This window comes from Gouania willdenowi, chromosome 7 (assembly GCF_900634775.1).
Source record: "Gouania willdenowi chromosome 7, fGouWil2.1, whole genome shotgun sequence".
NCBI lineage: Eukaryota > Metazoa > Chordata > Actinopteri > Blenniiformes > Gobiesocidae > Gouania > Gouania willdenowi.
Genome location: NC_041050.1, coordinates 17,681,918 through 17,702,993, shown reverse-complemented (window position 1 = coordinate 17,702,993; position 21,076 = coordinate 17,681,918). Strand labels below are relative to the sequence as shown.

Here is a 21,076-nt window from a genome sequence, read left to right as displayed (position 1 = left end):
GAAAAAAAAAAAATCTAATTAATTAGATACTTTGTAATTAATTAATCTAAATTAATTGCATAACAACATTTGACACGAGAAGCAGCGTTTTTCCAATTTAAATGATTTTTGGTACATGACTGAATCAATGAATACAATAAATGAGCCTAAACAACAAAATTGGGTTTTTTTATTTTCATCACTGAGTGCTAACATAATGTGCAATATGAATAAAGAATATTATGCTATATTCAAGCTTTTCTGGATTTTTTGTAAACTTTCTAAAACAAATGTGTTTTTATGTAGCTCAAAAACTTTCATCATGTCTTCGTACTACTGTAGACGTTTTTTGGTTCTTTTTTCCAGACATTAAGTGTAGGAGTAGATGTGTTTTTGTGTATTTAAAGCACTTAGTGCAGTACGGTCCATAGCCGTTAGAATTATTTAGAGGCCTAAACATACAAAGTGAAAGAGAAGCCCTACAGTGGAGTGAGTGGCGGCGCCTAAACATTTCTAGTTTGTGATTCTGCATCAAGGTCTTCTTGAGGCATTTCCATCCCAGTTGCCAACAACCAACATTTTGAATACATGTGATAAAGCTGCCACCAATCTCTTAATCAAAAGATGACCCATCTACTACAGATCCATGGTCGCCCCAATGAAGCATCTCTTATCAACATACTGTAAGTATTTGTTGATATCAATGAACACGGTGAACATACTACTGTACTTGTTTTTCATCTTATTTGGCACATATCTCTCCTCTCCTGCTCTGCTAACCTTGATTCCACAAGAACTCTTTATACATAAATTGACAAGCAAAGCTAATGGGACCTGCCAGCTTAGCTAATTCCTGTGATTGTCGAACTAGAGAGTAAGTAATATCTATGAGAAGCTTTAATGTAATCGGTTGCTCTTTTCTACAGTCCAGATTGTCAGTATTTGCTGAAAAATGATGATAAATAAAGCACAGATTATTAGATGTATAATAAAAAAACTGTCAAGACCTAGCGGTTAATTAGCTGTTTAAATATTACTCCAAAATGTTCGTCTTATTCCCTTTCTCTATACTTTAGGGCAGAATCCATGAATGCAGGATGCCTCATTAGCTTTAATATTCGTCACACTCAATGTATTCTAAAACACCCTGAAACACTATTTGGGGACAATTAGTTTAATTGCAGAGTTTAAAGCAGAAGGTTGACTTGTGATTGTAAGCAAACTATTTAAAGTTCCACATGCAAATTAAATACCAAAAGGTGTGGCTCATTCAATTGCTGTAATTGTCCTCAAATAATCCCACATTGACATCTTTGTTTAGAGCGAGAACATAGCAAACATACTGTTGGTAGAAAGGCTGTAACGCTAAATAATCAGTTTAACGTATCGTATGTTTGTGCCACGGTGGGACAGGAGCCAACAGCTATGAGGACTATATATACACACATAAGGCTTTAATCTGGTGTCACCTTTTACACAGTTTGCAATTTTTGCTGGAAGCTTTGGTCCTGCTGATTTCTTTTTGTCCATGTAAAGTAAAGACATCTCCAGGGTGTCAGAGTTTCAATTTCACACTTACACCATTTTAACGACAAGAGAACGTGGGTAGTAGTCATGAACTAGTATCACACTCCTATTAGTTTCATACTGTTATAAGTGGTTGCAAATGTGGCGTACAACATAAAAACTTCCATTAAGGGTCAGCTAAACTCAGTGTTTGAAAAGCGTTTAAGTACTTATGCCGTTTGTGGAGCATATATAAGTACAGTTTTTCTTTCGAAACTTTAAGGAAGTCGATATGTTAATGTTTTATTTTTTATTTTTTTTTACTAACTGCTCAAAAATAGCCCTAAAAATTCCTTGTACACATTGCTAACCGACAGTTTTTTTTTTGGAGTTCAGTTTTAAAGTTATCAAAACTATTAAACAGCTTTTATCTTTATTTAGAAGCTGTTATTTATAAGATTAACAACTATTAATTTGCTTTAATGATGAGATGATGAGATATTCAATATTCTTTTTCAGGATTTTTTTTTTTTTTTTTTTTTTTTTTTTTTTTTTTTTTACCACGATATCTTCCTAGCATACCTTAGCAGCTAGCATAGAGACATGGCTAGGATTAGTTCCAATCATCCAAGAAATCAGTTAAAACAAACATGTCTTTATTAAAATGCTTACCAAAAAAACCATTTCCCTGATTTTGGTTGCATATGAAACCGCAAAAATCTTAAAGTGAGCTGACTGACAGGCCCGCCCACCAGCTCATGTGTGCATGTGTGTGCTGCGCATGCCTCTACTACACAGCATGATTAGCTTAGCATGTCGGCAGTTTTACACACACAAAAAAAAAAGAGAGCAAAGGATCACAATTTGTAATTCCCGCAACGCGGAAATAGGCCTTGGTGGAGCTGCAAACAAAATGCTGCCTCATTTTCTATTTAAGAAACCACCACACCGCTCAGTATGCAGCATTTGAAGCTAGTAATCAAGCTAATGCTAAAGCTACAGCTAGCGGTAAACAGAGGTCCGCTGAGAGTGCTTATCAGTGAAAAGAGCAAAGCTGCTACAAGGAAAACGATGGAGTTCAAGGCTTTGGATATGAAGAAAAATAATGTACAAATTAATGTTCATTCTATCATTACCCTTTGACTTATGAAAATGTAACATATGCTGCACTTTATTATTTCTCTAGAATGTTTGACTTTTAGCTTTTGAAAGTTATTTTTAGAATAATATTTTTACATTTAAATATCCACAAAGCTGCTGTATTTGGACTTTTTTTTTTTTCATACTAGAAGAAAACTTAAAACTCAGGACACTTTATTGGTAGTTTAAAGATATTTTGTTACTTTGTCCTGTAGATTATTATTATATCATGTACCCCAAACCCTGTGATTTTTTTTTATTTGTAAAACCAAAATACTGCTGTGCATGCACTTTATTTTAGTCAAAGAGCTCCAAACAGTGTAGCCTGTTGGATACGTTTATTTCATTTTTAAAATGTGAAAAATGACAGACTAAACGAACTGATAATAATAATTTAGTATTTTGGACAGTAATGTTCTAAACTTTTAATTTATATTTGAGATAATGACCTCATATGCTAGTTATTAAAACAACATGTTTGTATTGTTTCACAGGTTTTGTTCAATGTTTTACAAAAGATTCAAGGTGTAAGCTGTTATTTATGAAAAAAATCGGGATGGGCCGGTCAGGGTTTTAAAAAAATGGGTGCACTCCAACTAAAAACATGAAATAATGTTTAAGGATAAGAAGTTTGTCATCAGCAGTTACTGTATAGCACAACTCTAACTTCAATTATTATGTTATGTAACAGCGCAACACTAAAGAATGTCAAGCTAAAAACACTTCTTTGTAGCTTCACATTTGATTCACATTTCACTATTTTTGAAGTCATTTGAAAAAACGTTGTTTGCGTGCAGCAATGTGTAACTTTAAAAGTTGCAGCTAATAGCAAGTGTGATGTTAACGAAAGGCTTTAAGTCATCAAAATGACAAGCGACACCTGAGGCAGACCATATCAACAGCTGCTAATCAGCATTAATTACATGGGTGAATGCATGAAATTAAACGTACTGGTGTTCGGTTCGCTTTACGGCATAATTTGTCTTCTTGGTTGTGGGGTTGTTAAATGTTGTATCTAACATTTCTATAATCTGTATTGTCCCATTGATGTTATTATTTAGTTTGTGGTTTGTTTACACAGCAAGGCAAAAAACTAAATCAATGAAAAAGACAACAAAAAAAAAAAAAAAAATTATAATGTATACAACAGCTTTCGGGACATTAACTTTATCAGTCGAATGAACCCAATGTATTTGTAGTGAGCATTCTCTTAACTAAAAGTGAAAATATACTTTTCATTAATTATCGACAATGTAAGTGGTAGATTACAGTCATTGTGCGCAATCGTGACAAAACATAAAACACAAATTTGACTTTCAAAATAAAATGGCTAGCTTCAATATCAAGACATCAAGGCTACGGATAGAGAGAGCTACTATAATTATTCTCTGGGTGGTCACATCTGCTCCTCTTCACCCCCATTCACCCAATGTGGGCAAACACAACATCTGCAGTATCGTTAAAATCTACTTTCAATGCGATGAAAACCAGATGATGCTCTGCTTTAATTCCATCTGAGCACAGGCAGAGGATAATCTGTGTAATCTGGGCTAGAACCTTTACTGACAAGCATAATCTAATTATTGCATATCTCAATATGATTTCTGAGCCTAGGCTACATAATGATGGATACCAAAAACTGCATCCATACAATCTTATTGTAACTCTATACTGTACCATTGACTATAATGCTGGGAAGATGTGAGATAAAAAGTTCAAGTTCCCTTTATTAATGAAAGTAAATACTAAATATTGTTTACAGTTGTCCCTCACTATAATGCGGTTCACCTTTCGCGGCCTCTGTGTTTCGCAGATTTTTTATACAGTGTAATTTTGCATGCAAGCGCATTGTGCTCTGCGTCCCGATTGGCTACTGCGTTCACACCGGATGTGTCACGAAATGTCCGTACGTCCAGATTACATACAAAGTCAATCGATAGACGTGGCCCAGATGCAAAATCTGTCCTGTGCTGCGGTGCGGTCCGATCCGCACGTCAAGAGCGTTGGCCGTGCGAGCGCGCTCCCAATTTTTTGTCATATTGGCAAATTCGCAGGAGTTGAAAATATTGAACTCCTGCTACTGTTTCGCATGACAAAAGCCAATCAGAGTCTTTGTTGACGATGACGTCAGGCCGTCAACACGGACACCGGTCTGTTCACCCATTCAACCATGTAGTAGAAGCTTTATGTGACCACCTGGAGCTGTATGACACGGCCTTTATAACCAGGACCGGACTAGGAAGGATTTGGAGTGGAGGAGAATCAGCGAGGAGGTGGTAGTAGCAGGTAAAAGTTCTCTCTGTAGTTTTCATCTTTAAAAGTCTGCACTGAGCTAGGATAGCATTAGCCGCTAATCACACCGGCTTTTTTTTACTGGTGGTTTATGTTTATGAGAGGAGAAAAAGGAGCGCAGCTCCTCACTTCAGCAGGCAGTGAAACTCACCGAGTTGGATGTGTCGCTGGTGGGCGGGGCTTTGCTACAAACGTGCATATGAAGCAAATCTGGGACATTTTTTTTATCCTGCGCACTCTGAAATGCTGTATGTTTGCAAGTTTTCTCCCCGACAAAACCCACAATGTCGACATCTGTCTAAGAAAAGTGTATAAAGTATGTGGGGAGGGGTTTTACAGCCTTAAAACATGTATAATAATTGATAAAAAATAAAGCTAACTACTTCGCAGATTTCGCCTATTGCGGGTTATTTCGAAAACGTAACCCCCACGATAAACAAGGGACTACTGTATGTACAAAGTCTACATTTGTTATGTGCATTTGAGCATTATGATTTGGTCACAAAATGTATAAATTTATCTACATAAAGTTACATCAGTTGTTAAAATATGTATGATTAGAATTTGGACAGTCCTAGCCATCAATGTAATTTAGATATAACTTTTTATACATGCATGAAATCATGAAACAACTTTTTATTGATGCCTTTTACTTTCTGTTACCTCGGAAACTATATTTCTAGAAGATAAGGTGAAGAGTAACAAATAACAAGAACACTTTACTACACAGGAAGCATTAGATGTCTGTATAAAAATTTTGATTTATATTTATTAATAATTCAAAATGTAATGCACACATGTAAAACACCAAAACACTCTTTTTGAGTCCCGTGTTTTCCCATCAACAGACAATTAGCATTTTTTTTTTAACATTTTCTAATGTGCTCATTAGCTTAGCTAGCATACTTTTTTGTTGTGGGAAAGCGTTGCTAAAATGACATTTTTAAGGTGAGAGAGGAAGAAATATCGGCCATCACTCAATTAGGATCCAAAAAACATGAATTATACTATACAGAAACACAAATTATTGCATTCCCACGTGCACATGCAAAAATAAATAGAACAACAAATATGGGATAAGCAATGCAGGCTCCAAAATACATGTTTTTTTTGTTTTGTTTTGTTTTTTTTTGTAACCTCACAAGAATAAAACCTAAATTGCTTATTAATAAATAATCACACTGTTCCTTGGATGCTGCAGGTCAGCAATTTGTGCCTGTGCTGTGGAGCCTTTAGTTCGTGATGATACTGATGGCAAAAAAAGAAAGCAGTTTGGCTTTTTGATCAGTGCTGTGGGACAAAAAAAAAGTGTAAATATTATCTGTATGCATTTGATATGTTGATCCGTATATATGCAGAGGTTATTGGGGAAAAAAACGATTTGCAAGCATCCATTTGTGGATAATTACACAACAACATAACAAGTTGCAAGCTAAAAACACACACGCAAGCGCACACACACAGTTAGAATAATTAACAACTATGCGATAAATTCACAGCAGGGTGGGCACCACCCAGCTTGGAAAGTAACAAAAGACAAAACATACAAGGAAGCATTATAGCTGAAGTCATTAAAATGACTGGAGGTGTGTCCTATTTTGCTGTGTCATGCATCCAAACGTCTCCAAAGAGGGAGAAGAAGAAGTACAGCTCATCAAAAAATAACCCCCGATTGGGCTGCATCTTAGACAGCCTTAGACAGCAATTCACTTCCGCCCTGTGTGTATATTTATCACCGCATTGTGTGAAAATCCATCTTTACAATGCCCTCAATCTCTTGCTAAATCATAAAAATGTTTTTCTCCCCCTTATTAACATGGGAGAAAACGTACCTACGGCCTGATATAACACCATCTGTTTTAGGAGATATTTCACCGGCCTTTCCAGAAACAGTGTCAGTAGGTGGAATATGAAGCAGCTGAAAGGTGTTTCTTAACTAGGGTTGTCACGATACTAGGATTTCAAGCTTATAATACTAATAATCAGAAAAAAACTCACTACTCGATACCATTTTCGATACCACGGGGCAAAAAAAAAAAAAAAAGACAAAATAATTTCCTTTAATAAAGTTGAGAATACAAACTATGAACAGCATACAAAGTATCTTCAAATTAAGTGAAATGTAATGCAACATTTACACTTTTTTGAGAAAGTATAACAAAAATTTAGCAGCACCTCTAAATTCTTAAAAACTTAAATCATGTTTTTTATGTACATAGTGCAAAACAAATACTAACTATTAAACATTTTTAAGAACAATGTGTCAAATTTTAAAACAACTGTTCTGATCATAGTAAAGGTATTTAAATGGGCTCAAAAATGAGTATGCTCAAGTATTCGGCTAAAGCCCTGTTTATTTTTTTGTGCTTCTGGTGACTTGGCTGCATATTTGCTTTGCCGGTCAAAAAGGGCTGGTAGGGTAGGCGGAGTCTCAGGCTGCTATGGTTTCTGTCTAGTAGCTGCTGGCCGACTTTTCTTAGCTTCGTTCTGGGACTTTAAAGGTGCGGTCTGTCACTATGTAAGGACAGATTTACATGAAACGAGCAGTTTGTGTGAAAAAACATCGTGTGTTTTCTTTGTCATTTTGTGAGTCCATTTTGTTGGTTTTTCTGTCATAATTTTCACTGCATTTTGAATATGCAGAAATGTAGACAAAGGGCCGCAAGTGGCCAGTGGGACTTCAGTGTGTCAGTGTCAGTTCCAGTGACTTCCTATGGTTGGTCTAGGCCGGGCAACAGTGTCAAACTTATGGCAAGCCATTGTATGAATGAAACTTAACAGTCATTTTAACGTTTAACAGTTGAAAAACATTTCTTCACATTATTACATAATATTGCCCTTAATTAATTAGACATTGGTCACAAAATCAAGAAAATGTAAAATGAAGATCCTGTTGGGACTGATATCTGTCACATACTGTATATGTAGTATTATACGACACGTAGAAATATAAACTAGATTGGAAAAACGTTGAAATTACTATTTTTCCTGCATAAAATCTGTGGGCCACTTGAGATCAAACTGCTCTGTACTTTGGCCGCTGCACTAAAATGAGTTTGACAGACACCCCAGGTCTAGGGCCTTACCAAACTCTGCCATAGGTGTTTTTACTCCAGTCTTGTAATCTGTGTACATTATATACTGTACGTATGTACTGTATATAATGTACTGTACTGTATATGAACATTACAAAAAAAAAAAAAACTTGTAGCAACATAACATTTTCACAATTTGGGTGTTTTAAGCAATAAATAAAGTGTTTTTCAAATGTTTTTCCTCAATTACAAACGTTTAAGCTTTAATGTTTATTATAATGCAAATTGTTTCAGGGACATTCCAGTAACTTGCATTCATTCGTGTAAGTTTAGAACTTGGTTGAGAACATCTTGGCTCTTTTTTTTATAGTAGTTTCAAATACCATTGTGTCCAAATACTGCAAGATCTAATAAATTTGTCCCAGGAGCAGGCACTTTTGTACCAATGAGCTTAGTGTCCCGTTATCATTAAAGATTAACTCAAATATTTACAATATGTTACAAGAAAGTTGACTTTGCAATCCCCCCACCCTCTAATTCCAACAAAATTTTAACAAAATGGGAAAATGTATTGTAAAACTTCTAACTATTATTCTGTAAAATGCTTAAAAATAATATAAAATGTGCAATTTCATATTTTGGAGCTGTAATAATAAAGTGATAGTAGTAAACAATGAACAGTTTGAGAACCACTGCTTGGGTTACGTGTAATCAACAAGATGATGTGCTTTTCTAATGATATAAACTGTATTCCTCCTTAGAAACTACAGAAATATCAGCATTCATGACATATGTGCAGCCATTAAAGGCTTGATATTTCTCACCCTGTGGGCTCAAAGAATGATGCAATCTGGGTGATCTATCTGCTGAGACCAGACAGTAATGAGACTAAAGATGCAATGATGAGATAGAGGGAAAATGAAGCAGTGAGCAAACATAAATGGACAGAAACACTCTATCACAAGCTGCCTGAAAGACAGAATAGGAAACGTGAGAGAAATAGGCTATAATCCTGGGCAGCAGTGATCAACAGTGATAAATATTAATAAACACCATTAGGCACAGAGAAAAGGCAAACAGAGGCAGGAGAGAGAGAAAGTCTTCTCCTGCTGAATATCTTTTAACTGGTATCCACCAGACAGCACGGACTCACGTGCACGCATGCTGACACTCTTATCATCCGTCCTAATCTATGGTTTATTTACACCATTGTGCAAATAAGACCGCTCAGTCGCACAAACAGAAGAGGAAGAAAATGCGGGAAACAGGAAGATAAAGCAACAGGCAAATGAAGACACAGAGGATGGTATCTCTCTCCTTCTCTGTCTGAATCAGTCTCATTAGTCATGCTATGGCTGTAGCGTTGCCAGGTTGGCCTGCCCACAGAGCTGTGCAGTTGGATGGCAGCCCAAAGCCAAGAGAAGGTCACCCAGCACACAGTTTGATTCTCAGAGGAGCAACGCCAGCCTCCTCACCATAATGAGTGGATATAAAGATGCACATGGAGGCTCCTGCTGCACATGACACACCCTTCGCTGTGTGGAGCAGTGGGGGTGGGGGGGGGGGGTATGTTAACTACTACTTAGGTGACAATGCAATTCTGAAGTTTGGTTCTGTCACATGATAATCCTTCAATCAGAGATTTTAGTGCTGATCGCCAAAAAACGTACCTGCCGACAAACCACTCACACTCCGGATCCTATGGGCAATTTAGAGATGGTCTATGATAATGTATCTGGAGTAGGGCTGAGCAATAGATCGAGTTTTCTATTTTGGTGATATAGAAAATTACAATATCACCAACAATGATATATACACTCCCGGTCAAAAGTTTAAGAACACCCACATTTTTCCAGTTATTTATTGCAATTCAAGTCGTGCAAGTCCAATGAATAGCTTGAAATGGTACAAAGGACCAGTCAGAGGTTTTTAAAAAAGTTTTGGTTACCCAATACTGAAAAATAATGTACATTTCAGAATCATACAAACAGGCCTTTTTCAGTAAACACAAAGTGTGTTAACAATTTAAAGCTGTTCTGCAGCAACGAAGGTTGACTCCGCCTTGGAAGCTGGTGCTACTCATTCCTACAGGTGTTCCAACTTTTCTTGTTACTTACAACCACCTCTGTCTGCATAAAAGCAGTGTTGGAACACTGTACTTAAAAAGTTCAGAATACATGTTGGTCTATAAATTTATTCCATGATTTCTTTTTCAACTCAAATTGCTTATTTGTTTTATGCTTTCATTGCATTTCAGTGTAATTATGCAATAAACTGAATAAATGTCAGTAAAAAACTGGAAAAAGTGTGGTTTTCTCAAACTTTTGACCGGTAGTGTGTATATATATATATATATATATATATATATATATATATGTTACTATTGCAACAACACATCATCTGTAGGGTAAAACTAACCTATCTCACGACGGTCTAACCCTAACCCCTAACTCATATATCACGGGCGACCGTGGCTCAGGTGGTAGAGGGTCGTCTTCTGATCGAGAGGTTGGAGGTTCGAGCCCAGTACCTGACTATGTGTCGAAGTGTCCTTGGGCAAGACACTGAGCCCTAAGTTGCTCCCAGTGGTCGACTAGCGCCTTGCATGGCAGTCCTGTCCCACTGGTGTGTGAATGTGAGAGTGATTGGGTGAATGAGCTGATATGTAAAGCGCTTTGAGACTGCTTCAGTGTGGGGATAAAGCGCTACATAAAATCAAGTCCATTTACCATTCCATATATAAAGTTTACGTGAGCACGCAATAACAAAAAATCAATATCTGTGTCCCTTTAGGGGCTCAGTAAACATATTCAAAAGAGGGACCCAGACAAGTGACCCAGACAAAATTTGTATACACTGAAATGGAATTGGTGAATTAAAAAAAAAATGAGAATGTAGGGAAACAATTTTTTTTAAGGGTAGAATTTCTGGTTGCTTTTATTCATTAACTTTAAATGCGCCCACAGCAACTTCATCACTTTATACAGTCGCAAACTTGACAAAAATTTAGCAATCAGAACCAAACCACCCTGACACAAAAAAATGTATCTCATCTATTGTATAATCACTTTTTAGTGGTCATAAGTAAGATGCATTAGTGACATGTCATTTCGGAAGAACACGCAACAAGTCTCTAACACATTTCTAACAACAATCACAAGCACAATACATTTTACTTTTCAATTCATCAAGGATATCAAGTATCAAACTTGCATAAATATCTGTTAATGAGTTGAAGCGGTATTTTTTCTTCACCTCAGGAAGCGGAAACCAAAGATTCGTAGGGCAATCCTTACAAAAGAGCTACTGTAGCTTCCAGCTTGCTGAGCATTAGCACTACATCAAAAAGTTTGTCACTTCATCGGTCACTTGACCTTAATGTCACGATTTAATGCCAACTCATCATTCGTATATCAAGAATTCATTCATCCTACTGACTGTAAAGGTCTAAAAGATTCCCGTCTTGATCCATCTCGAAAAAAAATCAAGTGAAGGAAGCTTTTTTTGAGCAAAATATGAGGTTTGAATCAAGCCTTTTTAAAAAGAAATTCCAAAGAAAAATGTACTTAAAAACCAAATATTGTCACTTTTACTTAAGACTGTTAACCTCTGCCAGATGCTTATTTGTCCTACTTTTGGGACAATCCCTAGAAGAAGGAAAAGGGAAGTTAGGACACTTTAGATCTCCAAATGGTCCAAAAATGGATGCCATTTTACTGAGGAATAACTGCGCACAGCAGCCAGCTACTGTCCATGTCAATAATCAGGGCAAATATCAAATTAATATTTTCAAGAATGGTATTGTGAAATTTAAAAATATTCAAGACTTTCAGAGAGTTAGTAAATCCAATAAAATAAATACAATTGTCTGTTTTTTTTTAAAAAAAATTTATTTTACATGTTTATCGTTCTTATTTTATTGTTATTGTTTTTTTTATTTTTTATTTACTACTATTTACATTATCCGTGCATTGTTGGTGTTATGGAAATGGGCGCCTAATGTATTTTTGAATGATAGGGTTGATTTGACGAATACTTGTTAATAAAAGATGTTTATTGTTCAAGTTAAGCTATCAGAATGTTCTGTGCTAACTTGAGCTAGCCTGTTGGTAACAACTAGCATCTAAGAAATGTCATGTCACTTAACTACAGTAACTTGATCAAGTGGTTTTGCTTCTTGACATGAACACAACCATTAGCAAACCATAAACGGTACTGGAACCTTTTCTAGACTCTCGGACTAATTTCCAATTGTTTTTTCACACGTTGAACCAAGAAGGATGAATGTCATTGAATTTACAATCATCACATATTTTGGACACCATTTTTAGACGCAATACCATACATTGCATGTTATTTACAGTAACATTTGCCTTGGCTGGATTAAACTTGCACTTTTGTTTTAAAAACAAATTTATTGCACATTAATACATGTTGGATAAAAATTAATTAATCCGGTAATATTGTTAGAATGCTTTGGGAATAATTACCTTTTTATCTGTCTCATTGTATGAAATCCCAAAAGTATGAAAAGTACAGAATGAAAGATTGTTTCATTTTCAGTGTCGGCATTTGACTGTTAGTAAAACTCTTTGATTGCTAATTATAAAATCCTTTTTTCTCCATTCATCTTTTTAATCGTAAATTATTATCATTTTATGGTTACTGACTGCCAGACATGCATTTGTGACAGAAACACTTGATGAAAATAGCAGTGGAGAATTTGCCTCAGAATACTGGGTAGCTTTTGAGTTTCCACGACGTTAAATAAAATAAATAAATGGAGATAAACGAGTAAATATTTATTTATTTAATGCAGAGGGCCCAATAGAAACTTAAGTATCATACAACTTCATCTCTAAGACTAGGTTAATGGGTATAAACTATAAAACATCTTGTTTTATTAGCTTTACTCCTGACAAGAGCTTCAATATATTCTGCTGTCAAGAGAGTGTTGCTAGGCGTAATAATCAGCCAATTTTCATACACTTAAAAAACAATTTTCAGTGCCGCTGTACTGTATGATTAATTCCGATTGCATCAGGTAGCGAGGAGTGTCAGAACATCGACTGTCTGACCTGACCTTGTCTCGTAAAATGAGCTGGTAGGAAAGTTTCTGCGTGACACTAGCTCAACGGCAACGAGCTGTCACCGCTTGCCATCAGGATATGGCACACACCCATTCAATGCAAATGATAAATTTATCACAGCAACAATACAAAGCGAGCTCTGCTGACATACCCTTGATCGGTCCAGGTCCAAACGACAGATGGCCATAAAGGACAACCATGTAACTGTACCAGCATTAGCATAATTACATGTATATATTGTACTGTACCAGATGAGGCCACAAGGCGCTTGCACAGCATTAATTGTTGTTGTCTGGGAACAGTGACTAATAAAAATGTTAATGCGCAAATGTAATGTTTTGTTTGGGATGAGGTACATTTGATTGACTAAACTACATGGCTAATTTTAAAAATAACTACGAACTATCAGTTCGCAAACATTTAACACAATTATTTGTGAAATCAAAATTAATTTTTTTCAACACCGTATGTTCAAAGCAAAACTTATTTGCTGGCAATATATCAATATACAATGATACATCAATAATTTATCCTACATGTTATAGAGGAAGAGTTTTGTTTACATCAGTATAGCTTTAGTTTAGGCTTATTTTGCACTAAAGCACTTGTTTTCACTTTCCCTACATCTTCCCTAACTGTCTTTTATGCAAAGTCCTCTGCACCATATCTGTCCGTCGGTACATACTTAACATACTTTGCAGAGACAACATGTGCTCGCAGAGAAAAATGCAATCAGTAAAGAATGCCAAAAAGAACATTTTACCGAATGTTGGAACACCATTGATCTGATACAGTGGAATAAGTATGAAGGTAGATATGTTGCAAAATGTGAGAGCTTGTATAATGTGATGTGAGCTTGTGTATAAAAAATCCACACAGGTGAAATAAATTTAATGTCACAAAGGATGGGGAAAAAAACTCATAGACTGATATTTACACATTAAAATTACAGCTGCAAACTTGTAATCCAACATTTATTCACTTTTTTTTAATTACTTGCGTAAATGATTGTTTACAAAGACAATTCTTCGGTTTCAACTTCTCGAACTTGCCGCTACGGAAACACAAACTGCTTTTATCGTGTGAGTCTGCGCGGCTTGAGTTTTGCAACACATTTTGCGAGACGTCTGTAGCAAAACTGATTAGTGCTTGTAAATATTGCCCCTCCCATCTCCGCTCCCCCGTGTGTGGGATTGACCAATCAGAAGCGAGGATTTGGAGACAGAGCACTGTGTCTTTTTAGCACAGAAACAAAGTCATTTTTTCTCACTGTAAAGACAGGATGCTGAAATTTGTCTCCACAAATTGTTAGAAAAAGGATAAGTCATTTCTGAACAAAAATAGTCATGAAGAGTGATTCTCCTTGTTTATATTTAAGTAAACGCGATGTGGAGATGGGAATCGAGAGCTGACAGCTGATGCAGTGGCCAAGCGGTTAATGTATTTTACAAAATCTACAATCTGTATAATGTGACGAAGCATATCCTGTCTTTACAGTGAAGAAAAATGACTTTGTTTCGGTCATATCACCGGCTGCTGCGCTAAAAAGACACAGCCCTTTGTCTCCAAATCCTCGCTTCTGATTGGTCAATCCCACACGCGGGGGAGTGGGTAGGGGAGAGGGGCATTTCTACGAGCACAAATCAGTTTTGCTACAGACATCTCGCAAAATGTGTTGCAAAACTCAAGCCGCGCAGATTCACACGAGAAAAGTAGTTTGTGCATCTGTAGCGGCAGATTGGAGAAGTTGTAACCGCAGAGTTGAGGTTGTAAACAATCATATAGGCAAGTAATTAAAAAAAAATTAAAAAGGCAAGTAATTAAAAAACATGTGATTACAAGTTTGCAGCAGTAATTTTATGTGTAAATATCAGTCTATAAATGTTTTCTCATCATTTGTGACATTAAATTTATTTCACTGTGTGGATTTTTTATACACAAGCTCACATCACATTATACAAGCTCTCACATTTTATAAATAAGCTACTGTACATCTCAGAATGTGTCAATCCCTCAAAACAAGCCACGCTACAGAACTCCCTCAATTGCTGATAACGAACATGTTTGTAAGACAAAGGTTCTTTTTATTGATTTTCCCACATGTCAGTAATCTGAATGACATTGTAAGCACACTTTGTTGCTTAAATGTTCACCATAAGGTCAACTGTAGCCCCACCCCCAGCTCTACATCTGCACAACTCTCACTCCTCATGATTCCTCATTACTCTCTTTTTTTTTATATATATACTACTTTGTCTACTTTGCTCTCTGCACATTGTATTTCCAGATCACATCCTCACTTTGGATTTAGACACTAAGTCACTTTAGACTTCATTGCTCATTGGAAAGTCAAGGAAAGGGCAGGGAGAAATGGTTAAAGAGCAAATCCTTGAGAAGCATTAAAGCCTTGAGAAAAGGGGAGGGGGTTAGGAGATGGGAGAGAGGTTAAAGGTTAAAAATTCAAAGGAGTGATGGGGGTGATAGAGGGAAGAAAAAGAAAGAACTTGAAGACAAAGTTAAGTAATAAAGTAACAACAACAAAAACATCTAAAGCTAATGATGGGAAAAAAGAAGTTTAGAAAGACAAAAAAAGAAAAACTACACAAAGACAGAAAGGTGGTGAACACTTCGGAGATTTATGGCAGGTTGTTACAGAGCAGCGACTGACAGAAGGTGAGACCAGGGGAATTATTCATGAGAATACAGGACTGTGAGAGCGTGTGACATGTTGGTGACAGGAGCAGGGGAAAAACACACTTTAAATCTCTCAGGCATTCTAAGGCCGGCTCGTCTCAGGAGGGAAGAACAAACCATGCCTTTCCCAACCTGTAGATGTAAATGTTATGAACATAAAAATTACTCCAGAGGGGAACATCTCCTTTCACTAAATAAACAGGCTAATTTTAAGAAATAAAAATATATATCAAATATATTTTATAAAACAAAGAAAACATTCTTTGAATACTTTTTATATGAAAGTGTGAAATTAACTCATAATATACTAAATCAAGATATAAGAGTAAAAATCGATTAAATATAAACTTGTAGTTACTAAATTCAGAGCAAAGCTGACCGATTATTCCAATGTAAAATACAGTCATGTGGGAAGGACATACCAACAATATTTTCCATATTATCCAAACAGTGACTCAGTCAAAAATAATTACTAATCAAGTCACGTTACACTTTGCTCAAGACATGAAAATAGCCAATATGAACCTCTGAAAGACCAATGTTTAAAAGTTGTGCAGTTGAGACTATTACCAAAACAATGGCCTGTATCTTACAGGATATCAGTGAAAGTAATTTAGCAATAAATTCAGTAAAAAAAAACTCAGTAAGCATGAAAAAAGAGAGCTCTAATTTCACATTTGGGATATTTTGCTTAAGTCAAGTAAAATCAACAAAGCTCAGAGATCCTGGTCTGATGCTACCCATTACAATATTGTCCATCTACTTTCTGAAGCCTATTTTAGCCTACAGAACACCCACAAGGTGTATATGTACTGATGTACTTAAAATTAACAGTGTTGACAACTCCAAACTTTGTAAATTAAAATACAATTTCACTTTAAATCAAAAAGTCATGACAAAAGTTTCCAAACCATCAGAATCAGCTTTGGTGCAAATGATTAACAACACTTACCGAGTTGATGCAGCCGAGTTCCTTGTTGAGCAGCCATGGCAGGGAAAGCTTTCCCTCACCTCTATAGCACGACTGAATCCTCTCTTTAATCTTCTCCTTTATTTGCCTCATAGTAAACAAACACATAGCTGACTCTTTAGGTGGTTTGGCTCGATTCTTCTGACCCTGAGCGAAGACGGTAAACAAAACTTCCTCTCGTTCTTGAATTCCAAGCGATCGAGCTAAGCGGCTCCCAGGCCTTGCCAAATAGGCATCCTGCACCAAACGGAACTCCACGCCATCCTTGGTGCAGCCAATTGGGAACTCAACATATGAGTAGAACTTTGGATCGTCAACGCATAGGCGGACAATCTTAGAGGTAAAAAACTGTTCGCTGCTTGCGTCTGGTGAGGTGAGCTGGGTGTCAAGTTGCAAGGTAAGATAATACACAAACTGCTCACTGTTGAAGCCATAGATGTAGTAGATGTCAAAAGCCGGGAACTTGGAGAGAGTGTCAGAGGGGATCTTGAGCTGAGAAGAGACAAACTCGTCCTGGTAGACAAAGCTGAACATATCAGCATTTTCCTCATTGGACATCAGCTTGCGACTTGATAAAGTTGGGAAATACTCAGATTTTCCGTCGATTGGGGTGCCAACAAAAAGCTTTCCACCGCCACCAAAAATGTCAGGGGAAATCACAACACCTGACATAGTTCCTGCCTCGACGACACTGGATAGATAATGCTCTTTTCGATGGTGGGGCTCTCCAAGCTTGAACAAGTCATCTAAACGCAAGAACTGGCAAATTCCCTGTGAAGTACTCCCACAAGCAATTAGGCGGTTATGTGCAGCATCGAGTAACAGCAGTTTATTGACATTAGAAGTCAGCACCAGCTCGTGGGGGCAGGATTGGACACCGGGCGGAGGGTAACAGCGAGGGTTGTCAGTGACAGGGCCCGTAACATGGCTTCGCAATTTTGTAAGGTTACTGGAAAGCTTGTAGATCCAGTTGACAGCACCAAGATAGACTTCGCCTGTTTTATTGTGTACCACTAAGTGTGTTAGACCTCCTTCTGGTGGGGAGAAAGAGAGGAGTTTGGAAGAGGTATAAGAAGATTTGGAAGGCAATGAGAGGGGCAAGAGAAGGAAGAGAAGTAGGACGATGAGTGGGGATGGGTTGAGGTAGGAGGTCATGGCGGTTAAGGGGGTGGGGAGGTGAAAGCAAGGGTGTGTCAGTGTATGTTTCTGAAGTGTGTAATCTTTCCAGGGTCAGTTGAGGCCTTCAAGGACCGCAGGATAAAATGATACAAAAGAGGAGGTTCCAGGTAATCAGCGTCCTCTTTTGTTTGGTCCTTTCTTCCTCTGTTGCTGTTAGTATAACCTCATTCCTGATCTTCAGACTCATATGCCACCAGCCCTGGCAAAGAAAAACAAAGGAAAGTTTTAACATCACACAAATGTCATCTTGAAATATATTCATTTGTATATTTACAGAGATCTGACAAAAAAAAAAAAAAACGTAGTGTGTATCCAAATTACAAAAGGCGCCCTTTTGACCCCTTGGCTATTATACGGCCTCTATGCCAAACTCTGTGTAAGCAAATAAGGGCACTGTTAGCTTTATTTTATTGACCCCACTCTTGGCTCATACCACTCTGTGGAGTGCATCTTTTAACAGAAGACAAACCAGCCCAAACACTGCTCCTCAGCATATTGATTGTCTGGCGGTATTAAAGGATTTAGAAGACAAAGTGAATACACTCTCTCAGGAACACATACATCCCTAAAAAGGCGCAGATGTAACAAAACACAGAATATGAATACAAATAGACAAAACAATAACCAATTATTCATCATCAAAAACAGGCCAAATACAATCACAACATATACCATTGTGATAGCATGTAGGCATGCAGTAGTACATCACATTAAAAAAGAATAGAATGTAAAGTAAGGAAAGTTGAAGAAAACTGCAACAACTTCATATCCAATAAGGGCCTAGAAAGAGGATGGAAGGGAAAGATATTTGGCTTTGTATCAAGTCCATAAAGCAGGACAAGCAATGGTAGGTAAAATAGCTGTTAGTGAAAACCAGGAAAAGCAGTGTAGTTAAAGACATTATTTTGGATCATTCATTTTCCATTTAACCCACACACCTTTCACTCTTCTACATCATCATATCAGGTTTAAGGACGTGAAGCGGTGAGTGATTCCAGAATAACGGACCAGCAAGGATGAAGCTATGTGACTAGGCTGAGATGTTCAATCATTTTTTGTTTATTTTCACTTTTTCTATGAATTAAGAACCACTATTAGATATATTCATATATTTTTAAGAGTGATTATTTTCTAATTTGGTTGGAAATACACAAAAAATCACTGTGTCATAGATCAGAGATGCATCACAATATGCACCAAGTAGCTTTGTTGTTTGAGGCCATGTGCTGACTACCAAAACCCCAACCTTGTACTTTCTTTTTTTTTCTTTAGTCCTCCCGTGACAAATATTGTTGAAAAAGGTGAGGCCGCCACAAAAAGCAGCCTTATTAAAAATAAATAAATAAATAAATAAATTTTAACTCAACAGCAAACTTTAACCTTTTCGGTTTAGCGTTCAGAAATATACAAACACAATTATGAATGGATGACCTAAACTATCCGTAAAATGAAACTGCTCCTGTGTAGCGTCCTGTAGCTCAGGTTTGTGGAGTTACTTTAATTTAGCTGATGGTTACCTTCTTTTTATCTGAATTGATGGCTGGCTCTGATTCCTCCTTTTCATTCCATTCCTTCCATTCTTAATCTTTCTCTCTTTCATTCTCTATTGGAAACATGTTGTCAATAGTGTCTTTCATCTCCCTCTGACCACAGATACAGTGGCCCAGATGACGATGCTTCATCCTGTCTCACCAGGACAATAGGGCCACTGTTAGTTCAGTGGTTGCCTATAAACACACACGCATACACATACACATACACTTGGGCTGCTTTTACATTGGGATAGTTCTGCACTCAAGCCGAATGGGAAGAGACCAGCTGATGATTCTAACACCTTGATTTAGCTCGGTTTGCTTTCACAATGGGAAGCGCTCCAAACTGAAAGGAAAAACTTAGTTACTAAAAGCTGCTTGTACTTGATGTACTCCTGGAAACACACCTTATACTGTGTGTGTGTATGTCTATATATATATATATATATATATATATATATATATATATCCTCAAAGGAGTGTCTAGGGTTGTTGCTTGGTGCTCAGGTTTTTTAAAGCTTGATTTCCCATGAACAGCTTACAGGAAGAGCAGAATGACAAGATAGGAGGATAGTGTGACATTTGACTTGAGTTTAAACTAAACAACATATTTTCTTTGTATAATTAACATCAGAGTGCAACTGTCCATTTTTTGGTTATTTTTTTTAACTCCACCAATAGTAGTACTCTGTGAATAGCTTGTTCCCTTCACTCCCGTTTTGTTCTCAACAAGACAACTAAAAAAATCAGCTTCTGGGAGGAGTTCCCTTCTATCTCTCTGCCAATTTTAGGTGCACACATTTTCACTTATTGATCCTGTACGCATTGATTGATTTGGTTAGGCCTATGCACCAGTTATGTGCACTCCTGATATTATTTGTACGAGAAGGTCGGGAAGTACCGAGTAGTATAAATACTCAAACTTCCAATCCTCGGGTAGATGAAGTGAGCTTAAGGATGACAAACATACCACCCTGCCAGGTTTACTTTGTGCTTAGAAGAATAGTTAGCAATTAATTTTCAAGACAACATGGCAAATATTAAACAAGATACATGTGAACCCTCAAATAAATGTTTACTACATACTCCTTTATATTTGTGTTACCAATTCTCAATTATAGTCTGAGGGGTATGCCATAAAGCGGGTTATGTTCAAACTCTGAGTATGTTTGGGCTCAAATGAGGGAAACTCTGAGTATCCCATTCCTAAACGCGAGTTATGTTCTTTTCTGAGTATGTTACCATGGCAACATTGTCCGTGAACTAAACCTGGTCGCTGGCAGGTTTCATCGAAGAAACCCTGGGTTTCTACCTGGCTCCGCCCACCTGAACACCGTTTCTGAACACTTTAATGAACCTTGACACTTTTCTCTGAGACACATTAGTAACATCACACACCACAGACGTGCTCACATCATTACTAATGTTGTGTTGCTTTACGTTTTTTTTTCGTTTTTTTTTTTTTGTGATAACGGTAGTTTTCTTTACAACATTGTGGATACAGAGCATTAAGTGAAAGACACTAGAGGTTGATCTGCATTAAAACATCTACTGACGTCTGTAGTAAAGTTCACTGAATACAAACCTATAGATAATATAAAGGAGGATTGACCCACTTCATACCAGCTGTAATAGAATCAGACACCCAGAGTTTCTCAT

General features: G+C 37.0%; 1 protein-coding gene across 3 annotated transcripts in view; it reads right to left on the bottom strand.

Moving 5' to 3' along the window:
• The window catches only part of plxna1a (plexin A1a), a 339,887-nt gene that overhangs the window by 265,272 nt on the left and 53,539 nt on the right, over positions 1-21,076 (bottom strand). For 2 of the 3 annotated variants that reach the window (XM_028452103.1, XM_028452104.1), the window contains exon 2: positions 16,689-18,084. In XM_028452103.1, coding sequence (XP_028307904.1) covers positions 16,689-17,861 — 1,173 coding nt within the window. In that variant the 5' untranslated portion in view covers positions 17,862-18,084. Of the gene's footprint in view, positions 1-16,688; positions 18,085-21,076 lie in introns of those variants that run through there. The other variant, XM_028452102.1, reaches the window with a different exon arrangement.